This window comes from Podarcis pityusensis (assembly GCF_964106645.2).
Source record: "Podarcis pityusensis genome assembly, chromosome: 7".
In the NCBI taxonomy this organism is placed as follows: Eukaryota; Metazoa; Chordata; class Lepidosauria; order Squamata; family Lacertidae; genus Podarcis; species Podarcis pityusensis.
Genome location: NC_138031.1, coordinates 9,318,450 through 9,332,476, shown reverse-complemented (window position 1 = coordinate 9,332,476; position 14,027 = coordinate 9,318,450). Strand labels below are relative to the sequence as shown.

The 14,027-nt window shown below is 43.9% G+C and overlaps 1 protein-coding gene across 2 annotated transcripts in view; it reads left to right on the top strand.

The window, feature by feature from the left end:
- Window positions 1-14,027, top strand: part of KHDRBS3 (KH RNA binding domain containing, signal transduction associated 3) — a 119,634-nt gene that overhangs the window by 79,295 nt on the left and 26,312 nt on the right. For both annotated transcript variants that reach the window (XM_081012755.1, XM_081012756.1), the window contains exons 6-7: window positions 4,284-4,476; window positions 7,408-7,490. In XM_081012755.1, the coding sequence (XP_080868881.1) occupies window positions 4,284-4,476; window positions 7,408-7,490 (276 nt within the window). The remainder of the gene's footprint in view (window positions 1-4,283; window positions 4,477-7,407; window positions 7,491-14,027) is intronic.

The following is a 14,027-nucleotide window of genomic DNA, read 5'->3' as shown; positions in this document are numbered from 1 at the left end:
ACGTCAGATGAGTCACAAACTCAAGAGAGCGTCGACAGCTTTCTCATTGACCCAAGCCACTTCTCAAGGTGCCAACATTCACTTAAAGTTTGTGGGGCCAGAAGCACCCTGCATGCGTACTTGCAGCCTTTGCCAGCCTGGTGACCCTGATCCGGTACCTTGGACCACAACTCACATCAGCTCCAGCCAGCTCTTTTGTCTGGGACTGGTATTACTTGTACTCCAAAAAACCTGGAGGCATGATTAGGCCTCTAGTGCAAGTTGAACACTCTAGCTGCGTCACTGCATGATAAAGGTCACCCAGAAGCATTACAAATGCCTTTATAACGGTACATTGATGTCAAAATATGTTGGTCAAGTGGTTTGTCTGGTTGGATGTCCTTTGAGCCTAAACGAGAGAGAGCGGCAGGAGAGTAAGGTTAGGTGAGGGTCAATGAAGAAGACCCTTTACCCTTGCAGGAAAATAATGGTGGTAGAGAACAACAGCCTGCTTTCTTCCTCAAAGTGGAGCAGGGCCCCATGTGTATGGCCAACTGCTCTCAGCCAGTCAGTTCTGCGCGTTTGGGTAGGCGAACATAAACAAGTAACCTGCCGCTTGCCTCCATTTTGCTGGGCACAAAGCCCCGTGATCACATCCAAAACTATGAAAAGAATGAGTGAGCTTTCGCCTCTCCACTTCAGTCCTGAAGCTGTTGGCGATGAAGTGGAGCTCTCTGCTCTTCCAAAGATCCTCAGAGCGGCAATTGGGCTCCTCTCATTTCACCATTTCAAAGATGTTGGGGAGGTTGTCTGATTTTTCCTCCGTGTCCACACAATACACACATACATACAAACACACGCACACATGCACGTGAATTGTCAAGAGTACCTGCTTGTTTGTCTCTGTTTTGATAGTTATGCAAGCAGCGATCAGTAGTAATAAGTAGAACATAAAATGAATGGTAGGATGCTGTTGTTGGTTTTTTGTAATCCTGATGCATTCACAGGATTGAAAAGATAATATCACAGATGTTAACATCGCAGGATTTTAGTATGTGCAGCTGGAGGCCGGTGCTGTTGCTTAAAGGAAAGCTTGAATGTTCAAGTCAGTGGAACACCAGACGGCACAGGATGTATAGCTCATGTTAAATCTATATAGATATTCCCCCACCCTCAAAATTGTGCGTCTGTGAAAACTTACAATGTGGAGGAGGGGATTACGCCACAGATGCTCTACATCAATGTTCCCCAACCTTGGGCCTCCAGCTGTTTTTGGACTACAACTCCCATCATCCCTCGCTAGCAAGACCAGTGGTCAAGGATGATGGGAATTGTAGTCCAAAAACAGCTGGAGGCCCAAGGTTGGGGAACACTGCTCTACATGTATCACAAAATCCTGACCATGTCACTTCTGGCATCCGAGCCTTCGCCAGGTACACTTCACCTTTCTTTTTGTCACTGTGAGATCTAGGAACTTGTTTTGGTTTGTTTGGGGAGGCGAATTTGCAGAATATAATACAATGATGACAAGACTCCATACTGGCCCTGTAAATCTTTCTGGAATGCATCTAAAACAAAGGAGATCTTGAACAGCTGTAGCATAACTTGCATAAGCATGCACCAGAAACCTTGAACAAAATATAAGATTACAGGTAACTGGAAGTTGGATTTGAACATCAAAGGAAACAATATAAAAATAGAACAGATAATGCTGATGTGCATATTAATTAGGGCAAATTGTTTAGGTTCAGTTCAGTTTGGGGTTGTTGTTTTTTCCTCTGCTGCATTTATTTACAACCAAAAGCAAAAAGCGCAGATTTCCTTTCTGGTTAAAGGTTAAGGAGGGAGAAAATAGGAGGGGAATGAAAGAGGCATCAGCAATTGATCCAATCAGCTGAAGTGGTTGAAACAAATTGGATTGGTTCCCAAAGTTGTCTTCACCTATTAGAGTTAGAGCCATCTAAGAAGCTGAGCAAAGGAATAGAGTGTGCTATAGACCAGCAAACCAGGGCATTTTCACACACAAGGCTCAAATCCTCATGCATGCTATTTTTAACATCTGATTGTTGCTCATGGAGAAGCAGCATTTGTGATACAGTAAAGTAGTCCTCAGGGACGCGGGTGGCGCTGTGGGTTAAACCACCGAGCCTAGGACTTGCCGATCAGAAGGTTGGTGGTTCGAATCCCTGCAACGGGGTGAGCTCCCGTTGCTTGGTCCCTGCTCCTGCCAACCTAGCAGTTTGGAAGCACGTCAAAGTGCAAGTAGATAAATAGGTACCACTCTGGCAGGAAGGTAAACGGCATTTCCGTGTGCTGCTCTGGTACGCCAGAAGCGGCTTAGTCATGCTGGCCACATGACCTGGAAGCGGTACGCCGGCTCCCTCGGCCAATAAAGCGAGATGAGCACCGCAACCCCAGAGTCAGCCATGACTGGACCTAATGGTCAGGGGTCCCTTTACCTTTTACTAAAGTAGTCCTCTGGCCAATGTCATTGTATAGATTAATGCAAGCATAGGGAACTGGATCTCCCTCAGCCCCTCCGTAGGCCAATCCATCTACCTGCAGTTCACCTGATGTCATAATGATGTACAGGGGGTTTAAACCTGTCAAAGTTAAAATAAGGTAACTGCAACTGCTGCTGATCAACTGTTCCAACATTCTCCTACAGAAACACGCTCGATAAGGTGGAAATGCTTAAATCTCAAACTAGAATTAAAATTAACTCTTGGTCATCTGTGCCATTGCGCTCAAGAGAGGGAACCATATGGTTGCAAGTGGCACACACATAAAACATTATTTGAAATCTGCGAAACATCTTGTATTCATATTGATGTACGTTGCATGCTTGAGGGCTGATGAAGCTGGAGGCTTTCAACTCCCCAAAAGGGTTTTGATGATGATTGCTTATTGAGATTAGGGGGACATTTCACGAGCCCATCACTAGCGTATTTGCATACTAATTCCAAGCAGCATCTCATTATAAAGTGGCCGATTTATCTGCTGGACACTTGCGTCTGTTTTACAAATGAGGTTAGCAGTCAAAACAGGAGAAATGGTCATACAGATGAGTACCTCTTGCTGACTTACATAATTGCTGTTGATTATTTATTAAATTTGTATACCGACCTTCATCTGAAGATTGCCGGGAGGTTCACAACATAAAAACACAAAATGCATCATTAAAAAAAACCCCAAAACCAACCAATAACTCTCCCTCCCACAAAACACACTTAATATTATGCTGGTTTGAATTAGAACACATAACAGATACTTGGAAGTGATTGAATATACTCTGTAATGGGAGGAGAGAGAATAAACACTCTGAAGACAAGGAAAGAGCATGAAGGTTGGCTCCCTGCCATTAAATCTATCCGTGTCTTGCTTGTTGAGCAGTTGCACAGGTCACCGCTTGTGTGGCTTCCCTGCTGGAGGAATGTGTGTTTTGTATCTGAATATATGTACTACCCTTTGTTTGCATTTTGAAATCCTAAGTGGGAAGAACCTTTGTGCAGAAAATAATACATAATTGCCCTGTGGGCATGCACATGACACCTAAGTGTGTTTTTGTGGGTGGGTGGGTGGGTGTGCACATTGCAAAAACCAAAAACAATGACTTTGTGACTTCTGTTCCATGCATGACATGGAAAGGGGGAACTCTGCTGCTACAGTAAACCCATAACTTACGTGGATGCAGCTAGTGTGCATTCAGCTTGCATCCAGATTTGCACACATGGCAAAAAATTTAAAAGGAGGCATCGTTCTTGGGAAGATGACTTTGGCAGTCCCACCCGCCATTGAACCCAATGAGTCTTGACTACACGGTTTTGGTTTTAGGTGCAGTCCCCGGAATGTAACCTCCATATAACTTGAGCGCTTACTTTACTTCATAACTGGCTGGTAGGATTTCACAGGGGGAGGAAGCTCCAGAATGTGCCCATCCTAGCTACAGGATGTATCCAAGTCTCTGAAAACAGCGTAAGGAGAACTTCATGATGGATGAGCAATTCTCAGACAGAGGCATCGGCTACCTAAAAGCAGACCTACTTACCCTGGTGGCACCTTCACTTGGTTGCAACATGGGCACAGGCTTGCCTACTTAGCACTGTTCATTTACTTCTCCTTTCAAATAAGTGTTGGATTTACTCGTTTCCTGCTTCAAATTTCATCGCCAGAAAAGCTCTTTAAGCTGGCTCCCAGTTTAGGGGGCTTTGTCTGGTTATGATAGTCACGTAATGTTTTTGTGTTTTATGATAGGGAAGAATTGGAATGTGCCATTTTAATATAAATTACTTTCTTGTTCTTAGAACTCGCGGAGGTGTGCCACCCCCACCTGCAGGCATCCCAAGAGGGGCACCCGCACCCAGAGGAATACCGCCTGGTAGAGGTCCCATCACTCGTGGCCGGGGTCTTCTAACTCCCAGAGCAAGAGGGGTTCCACCATCTGCAGGCTACCGACCCCTTCCTCCTCCTCCAGCACAAGATACCTATGGAGAATACGTAAGTGGAACCCACCTTAAACTGCAGGAAGCTGTCCTGTACTGAAACAGACCAATGGTCCATCTATCTGGTCTCCGGTTTGTTTCCTGGCCCAATTCAAGGTGCTCACATTGAGGTTTAAAGCCCTACATGGCTTGGGCCCCAAATATCCAAAAGACAACCTCTTTCCCTCCAGACCCCCTTGGATGTTACAATCAGCGGAAGGGGTCCTCTTAGTAGTTCCACTTCCCTAAGAAGTTTGTTAGGGGCAACATTTCCATGGGATTATATCGTAGTGATTATATCGTACCTACTCTGCTAGAAGACTCCGGGGAAGCATGATGCTTCAGGGAAGCCCATGGCTGTTCTCCCCAGGGAAATGGTTTTCAGGATATATCCCCATACCATAAATCTAACCTGCCTTAACATACTGTGTCAAGGTGATCGATGAATATATTTGGATGTTTATTAACGATGCTCAAACCAACTGTTTCTCATTAGATCCATTTTTTACAAAGTGCTCCCATGGCACACTCTGCCTCACTGTTAGCAACATCTGTTGGAAAACAAACCTGTTAGGACTGAACATTAAGACTGCATATACCTCACTGTGTTATTAGCCAAATTAAGACTTTCTTAGACGCATAAAGGAAATAACATGACACAAGAGAGCCTTTGCAAAACAATGACACACACAGATCCTGTTACCACCCTCCTTGCTGGGGCCCAGCACAGCTGTTTATTATAGTTATTATTTGGTTTTTGGTTTGGTTCCCCCCCCCCCAAGTGCATGGCATCATTTTTGAATGGGAAACAAGCATAGGCATTGCATTTGGGGCAAATTAAAATGGTGGGCAGTTCCAGGAATGGCTCTCTTAGAAAATGGCACAGCCACCTGCAGTTTACAGAAGTAAATTGACTCATAAGAAAGCATGATTAATTATTATAATAAACATGATTATTTTACAGTAGCTAATTAGGACCCAACGTAGCAAAGCTATATATAAAAAAGGAGACAATAGAAAAAAATGCAGCAGTGGTGTTCTGGTCCTCAGATAGATCTGCTCAGGCCAGTTCAGCTCTCCCGTAGTTGGTGGAAACCTGGTCAGGTGACTTATAGAAACCTGAGCATTTATGCAACAGGAACATGGGTCGTTCTAGGTGTAGTTAATAAGAGAAAGGAGCCGACTACCTCATATTCTGATTGGAGGGCGGGTTTCTTCTGTTTATAGCTCTCCATCAGCTGAGAAACACGGGGTGGGGGGTTGCTATTTATATTTATCACATACAAAGTGGCAAACATTTTCTGAGTGCTGCACAGAGGCCAAATGTACACAGTCAAATAGACATGATGCAAAAGCAACAGGGTGAGGGAAGTAGAAAGCAATCATAGGAATAGTGTTCCATCTAGCAGGGAAGAGGAAAGCCAGTTCCCTGCTCCTCTGACCAACAGATGGGATCACACCGGCCTTCCTCTGGTCATGCTATTCTTCTTGCAGCACTGGGGAAGTAGCCCTTCAAGTGGCCTTAGGTCCCTATGCCTGGTGGCAGAAGCCCAAGTATGCTTCCCTTCACTTCTGCAAGCCCAGGCAGTCATTATGTGCAATTTCCAGGGCTGTTGTCACACATCTTGCAGCATTAAACCTGGGTTTCCTGCTTATCACCATCACACTTTACATTAAGTGTATGTTTAAAAATGGAAGGTGTGAAGTGGCTGTCCCACAGGAGGCTTTCCAAGGAACCTGAAAACCTGTTTTCCCCATAGCTCCGCTAACTCAGCTAAAAACAGAAAGAGATTTCCTATTGAGAGCAGCAGCAGGATAGGAGGGAACCAGTGTGGCACTCCATAAACACAGAATTCCAGCTTCATTAGGTGACCTTTCGTAACACAGTCAAACATTTTCTCTTCAGTTTCTCTAAGGCATCACAGCAACAGAATTATACAGTTCTCCCTTCTTCCAACACACACACACCTAACCAGACATAATTCTCTAGGACTGCAGGTGGTTTTGCATTTCAGAAACCCAATGGCGGGTCTAATTTCTCATCAGATTCATATCTCTGGGATACATTTTTAAAAAATCAAAAATCAAAGTATATCAATTTATATGCAGAACTGGCCAAATAGGAATAAACGTGCTGCACTTGAAACCTCAAACACAGAAAACATTAACAGGAAGATGTCAAATCTAATTAAGGGCAAACTTGAAAGCATCCTTGAGCTCTACTTGATTGCTATTTAAAGGGAGTCTGTGAGTTGCAAGATAACGTGAGAGATGAGTTTCTTACATTCTGTTTTGGTGCTGTGTTCAAGAATACCATTAAGATAAATCACCCTCTTATAGAGATGGTTACTTACTGTTCTTGCAGTAAATCCTCTGATAATCCCCAACCCCAAAGTTTAGCGTAACCACCTCAGTTTGGCCCTTTCCTTTAAAGGATTAAGCAGAACACTTCACTACTCTTGACTGAGATCAGCTACAGTGACTTCAATGTCTCCATTACAAGGTGTTTTCAGGGAGAGCAGTAAGTACGTGTCTTCAGATTACTCACCAGATTAAACAGGACGGTTGCCCATGGTGAGAAAGTTTGTGGTCCACTATCTGTTCAAGAGCCTTCCATTGTTGAGCCAAAGAACTATTTGGCTTGCCCAGACAAGTTCATGTTGTATTTATTTTGGAATGGAAATTCATGTCACCAACTTATCTGTTTACCATGTTGCATGAGGGATTGCTGTTGAAGAAACAGAAGTCCAGAGATTCCTTTGGTACACAGAACCAGTTGTGGACCTACTTGTGCTCAGGGCCTGTTTAACCAAGGTCCAGAACACCTTCAGTAAATTTATATTCCTGGAGATGTCATTTTGACTGGGGAAAAAATAGGTGGTGTTTTGAGTTCTGCAGTAGTTCTTTGAATTGTAATGCCGCCTTTGTCTTGAAATTGTTTTCCCAGGACTATGACGATGGATATGGCACTTCATACGATGAACAGAGCTACGATTCCTATGATAACAGCTATAGTACTTCAGCACAAAGGTAAGGAAGATGGCTTAATTCATTTAGAATGGTTGCATGAGTCACCATATATTTCTGGGAGTAAGTGGTTTTGATTTGTGAACAGTCTTGAAATACCCATCTTTGATAACAGGCAGAAGATTCATCCCTGGTGTAGGAGTGGAACAGCTGTTTAAGCCACTCAAGACTGTCCATTCAGTACTATATCATAGCCTAAAATTGTCTGCTGCCACTGGCAGTGGCTGTTCAGGGTTTCAGGTCTTCCCCTTCGCCAGCTACGGATGGAGGAGAATTTTATTCGGTCCACATTTTAAAGCAAACAGATCCAATTTGCAGTCCCCGCACTTAAACACTGATTGGAATGCAGTTGTTAGCTGGACTACACAGTTCTCATAATTTTATGGTGCAGTTCAAGCCCCCAAAAATGTTTACATTTTAATTGGGGGGATGCATATGAAAGCATTGAAAAAACCTTATTTTTTTAGAAAGATGCACACAATGTGAATATTTGTGGGTTCCCTCGTTCCATGCCAACACATGCAAAACTGAAATGAAGTGGAAATCAGCTAATCTGTCCATCCTTGTCACCTGCTACCTGGACCTATCAGCTGGAGATGTGAAGAACTGAATCTAGGTCCTTTTCCACACAAGAGATGCTGTGATACCTTCATGAGACGAAGTGCTTCCTCTCTAGGTCACATTCTGCCCACCTCTGCACGGTCTTGGTTGTCATTTGTTTTTGACAGGGTTAGGTGTAACACGCAACAGAAGCAAATATTCCATTTCCAACATACCTCTCCCACTGGCTGATATGAGCAGACCATATTGAGGAGCAGATGGCCTCGCGGGGGCTGAGGGTGCGTGGCACTCACTTGACCTCTTTTCGCCCACAGCACTGATGCACACAAGAGGGGCAAGGCAGCAGGGAAGACAGCAAGATGAAAATGCACCATTTGAGCCAATTCAGAGCTCTCACAAGTGCATTTGCCCCATGTCAGGCTTGCCCCTGCCTCACCTCTCTCTCTCTGTTGCGGCATGCCGCAGTGGTGCAGGTGACTGGATGTCAGATGGAAGCCTCCATCCCCGCAACCAGTAGTGACCACACCTTTGGACAGGAGTGTGATAGTAGTAGACATCCTATTACTTAACTAAACTAGCCCGCATGCAGTTTATTTTCAGCAAAAGCGAAAGTTTTATACTATTTTAAAGTGAACTAAATAAATAGATGTGATACCTTATTATATGCAAATGTTCAACCTTGCATGGCTTTTGTGCTAGCGGATAGCTGTTAAATTTGGGGTAGTCTCTGGATTTTCAAGTTAATCGCAAGCTTCCTTGTACAACTCAGCTGAAAGACTCTTTTGTTAAAAATCCATTCATGTATTTTTAGCTATGGAGATCCCACATTGGTTGGATTGGGATGGCTTGCAGTGGCGTAGTGTGGGGGGTGCAGGGGGGGCCGGCCGCACCGGGCGCAACATCTGGGGGTTAGGGTTAGGGGGCGCAAATCCACGGGTTAGGGGGCGCAAATTACTTGCCTTGCCCCGGGTGCTGACAACCCACGCTACGCCACTGATGGCTTGCAAAGTAAGCATCATTTTGGGTTCCTGCAGTCTAGCTATCAGTATGCCTTTTCACTGGCCCTAAGGAAGTAGATTCCCAGCAACATAACTCATGGCAACTGTAGTGGACTTCTGAAGGAATTACTTTTGGCAGCTGATTAGAATGCAAATTGGGCCTGCTGTGATTTGTGCTGGCTGTAGTCGCTCAGCTCCATTGACTAAAGTGAGAAAGATGACGTAACTCTTTAATGTTGAGGGATAACGTTCAGTGGAAATTAGCCGCAACAATTTACACATGTTTAATGAGACAAGCCGGTGCTAAGCCAGTCCAGTGTGCCACAATGAAAGAGGAGAGAACAACAATATTGGTGTAGATTTCGAAGGCTGTACACTACCAGGCACTTGTTTACATTGCTCTCTGGTGATTTGGGACAAGCTGTTTGATTTCCAGACTGTCGAAAGCTATGTTTTCAATACCAGGTTAAGAAAAGCAAAACAGCCAGATGGCTATATGAGAGATTGGCAGTTACGTTTTGTGTGATGGGTTGAGCAAGTCTCATCTTAAACTGTTGTATATAGATGGGTGACTTGGTTTTCTGCAAAATTTAGCTGGCCATTGAACTGAAGAAGTTTAAGCACTCTGTAAACCCTAGCTTCCTCCCCGTGTTGATGCACACATCCCGAATGCCTTTACACTGGCTTTGATCACTTCCCTGTGCTCAATATGTTTATTGGGACACTGTAATACTCCTTGATCCCAGTAATGTTACTCAGATTTAGAGTCACAAGAATTCTGTTCTTTGTTCTTCAATTGGTCTAATAACCATACTAGAGCAATTTAATCACCAAATCCCTCCTAGAACCAAATGGAAAGTCTGGGTCTCTTTGGTTTGTTATATCTATATCTATATCTATATCTATATCTACATATCTATATATCAATATCTATTATATATATATCCCCTGCAAACTGCAATTTAGCACTTTGCAAAGACAAATTGTGCTGAAACGTGGAATCTGTTTAGAAACATTACGTTACACAAAATGAGGCCAGCGGTCTATGCGCCTTGAGGGCTTCCCACGTTTTCCACACAAGTGTTTCCAAAGACTGGTAACGGGGCAAATGCAGACTGCTGCTAATAAATCAATTGCCTATGTCTGCTCACTATTTAATGTTCTCCAGAATACATAAGATTTATCACAGAGGAATTGTGGAATAATGGTAGAGTATGGAAACAAAGTCCACCGGGGAGATGTACTACATCATTTGGATTTAGCACTGCCATCTGCTTAATAGCACTGAGATGACTACCGAGGTACTTATGATCAACCATTCATAGCAGTGACAGATGCTGCAGAGAGTTAACATGGCAGAGAATGAGCTTTGTTACTAAAATTTGGATTATGTGACAAGGTTACAGAAAAAGGGAGGGGAAGGAGTGGCTACGTACCTGCCCATTGTCACTAAAATGCTTCCTTTTCACTGCATTATCACCTGACTGTTGGCTGCCCTCCAGATTCTCAATCTGATCCGATATGAGAAAAGGCTTAACAGATTTTACAAAACTGATTGATATTGAGTTAGTCATTTTGCACAAATGCTTACCGATCTAAAGGAATGTACAGACATGTTGACTTTGAGGTTGATTTGTATTCACACTAGCTGCCTGGGTAAACTCAACATGGTAGGATTGTGCTAACACTGTTGCTTCAGGCCAGGTCAGTTACTGATGGAGCAACATCTAGCTGGCTTTGTAGAGTCTGGGATCTCAGCTCATGATGGCTGCAGGATACTAAGGCAGTTTTGGAACCATTTTAAGGTCTGGTCCAAATGACTAAGTGGCGCTGTCTCCAAAGAACAATTTTGGACCTCATGGTATTGCTAGAATTAATATTTGTGTGTGATTAGTGTAGCTTTAGGGATGGTTGCTGTTCCTTAACTGTAAATGGAAACCTGGCATTTGGCTAGAATGCATATCACCCAAGTGGTGAAAGGGTGCCTACAAGAGGCCAGCACTGTTTTCTCCAGCACACTCTCCCAAGCCAATTTGGCCAAAGGAGACCAACAGATCACACTCCCAGCCAGGGCACAAAATGTTCCCCATCTCCTTTCCTCTCTCCTGTCCAGAGTTTGTCCTGCTCTGGAGTCCAGACGGGCGTTGAGGATTCCTTCAAGGGCGTCCAGGTGACTATGATGCAGAGACAAGGTTGAGCCAGGAGAAAGAGAGAGATGGGGGCAAACTCACAGCATGGAGCTGAGCATCACAAGGCTTCTGCACCTTCCTGTTGTGTGGGAAGGGAACTTCCAGCAAGAGACATATTTACAGTAGGGAAAATTGGGGCCTCGTCACCGCCTCCTCAGATTTGCTGCCCTGAGCAAGTGCCCCATTTGCCCTCCTGTAAATTTGCCTGTAGATGTACCTCTTATAGACACCCACATATATCACAAAATTTGGTCTCAACAGCTTGCTTGGTGCCATACGACCAATGCTCTGGGGATAAAGCCCTTCTCTTAATTATCACCCAGGGCTGTGGGTTTTATTTGTTTGTTTGTGGTAGGAGGCATGTGTACAGAATCGTCTTTTTCTGCAAATGCACCTATAAGCAAATGATGTGATTCTGGAGAAGTTTCGAAGCCACGGTGGCTCATACAGTTGAAGGCTAAATTAAGCACCTGAGACCAATAAAGAATGACGGTAGTCTAAAGCAAAACAAGTGTGTTGCAGAGAAATGATTTCACACATGAAAGCCGTAGTACCTTTCTGAGAGGCTGAGAGCACCAAAGCTGTGGTGTTCCACCCTGCAGTTATCAATCACAGGCTGAATGGCCTCGTGCTGCTGCAGAGGCAACCTGCAACATTCTTCTTGTTTTTGTTTTACTCTGTGTTTAATTAGAAAATTCAACTTTGGAGATACTCATTGGAGGCAGATGTTTAGAAGTGGTAGTGTTGAGATTTAAAAGTTGTACTAAAATTTAATTGCTAGCATTGTGCTTCCAGTGTGCTGAATTATATTTAAGTCGACTGTGCACCTTCAGGGCATACCCAAATACTTACTGCACTAAAGCTGCAATGTTGCATGCAGTTACAAGTCCCAGAGCCTTGGTTGCCTAAGAAGAGAGATGTTGAGACTCAATCCTATCAGAAGAAACTAAGTTCTCTGACCCAAAGGATCTAATCTCCAATCCCAGATCTGTGTGATGATGGAAGGGCCCAGTGGACATTCCTAGATATATTGCTTTCACTCTAGGGCTGAATCCTAGTTCTGTCTTCAATGAGACTCAGGCACATCTTAACTGTGCATAGAACTGTAGCCTTACATGACCCAGTTGTGGTGCTGAACTGAGAAAGAAGGCATGCCATTATACCATGATCTGTGAAATAGCACTGATGAAGTGCACTGGCTGTTTTGTACAATGCAGATAAGCAGGGGCAATAATGTCGTGCAATAATGGGCAATAACGTCATGCAAGCAACAACATCTCACCCCAATTCCTTAAGCCATTAGCCATTTCAGCAGTGACTTTTGAGGGTGTGGGGAGACAATGCAACTGACACTTCTCTTTTCTGTGCCTTGCCATTAATGTGCAAGATAGGTTTGGGACAAAATAGAGTACAGCAAGGAATAGAACTCTTAAGCCGGTTGCAATTCCTGCTCCTCTTGCTTGCTATCACATCCAAAATTATAGTTGATGGCCTCCAACTGAGCAGAATGTACTGTAGAATTGGTTGTAGAGCAAAAAGTACCGGGACTGAAACTTGACACGACACACAGGCATTCTGTAGGCAATCTGGTCATCACAAATCTGTACGCATCACTCCTGATACGCCTGGTGCTTGGAAATAATAACCTTCTAAGATTGTTCCTGAGAGACAATATAAATGATGTGATGACCAAGCACCTGATTCAGTATACTCCTGTATGAACGAGAGAACTTTCTGGATGTAGGTATTTGATTTGGATGTTGCCAGCCAGACGAGTTTGCTGCTGAAAGAGCCATTTCCCTGTGGGCAGTCAGCATAGCAAACAGTTAAGACTACCAAGGCCTGCCATAGTTGGGGTAGCTGTTGGCATGTATAGAAGATTAGGGAATTGATGGTGTTTCTTCTCTGGCTTCGTACTGAGTTTTGGAGCAGGAAACAGCAAAAGGTTTGGTTGCTCCAAGTACCCCTGAAACCAGTATGAGACCTCCAGCCATCTCTGATCTATTCCACACACTCCTTTCTCACCCACTCAACATGAAATGGAAGACTCTTTCCTACCTCCTCTGATTTCCCTCTGTCAGGAATAGCTGATGGCTTAGGTCCTAGCTGTCTATTCAATTAATCATGACACAGTGTCATATGTCATGCGTTGTTCACCCAAGGTTGCATTTTCCTAATTTTGAGACCTGCTAAGGAACAGATTATTGTTATTTTGTCCTGGTAATGTAAAACCACAACATTCAAAGAGGATGTACTTTCTTTTTCCCTTGTATGAATTTAGGTGTTTGCGAGATGGGGCCGTAAAAATTTAGTTGACATGTGTATGCAAACAGGTGTAGATGTGCCTTTGAAAATCTAGTCCTTGGGCCTAGGTTATTGGTTGCCTTTTTCTTTTTACCAGAAAAGTAAGTAATGGAGGTATGAGCTGGCCTCATTGAGCCATCTGCCTTCTCTATCCTTTGAAAATGTTCTGTTCCCAATAAAGCAGTGCTATATTAAAACCAAAATATGCATTTTGACTTCCTCAGCTCCACACGGCAGATGCTGTCCTGTGGATATAAGCTGAATCTGGAAGGCTTGAGTCACAAGAAGTACGCTTGGGCTTCTTCTTTCATGATCACAGGAGGCTCAGGGGAGCAATGCAGGTCTTCACATGTCCTTCCTGGCTAGGCATGTGAGGAAGAAAGACTTGAGATCTAATCTCCTTCCGACACCCAAAAGGCTGATGCTTACAAGACTTACTTTCCTAGAAACATTGTGCATGAGATGCAACAACATTCACACAAAACGGA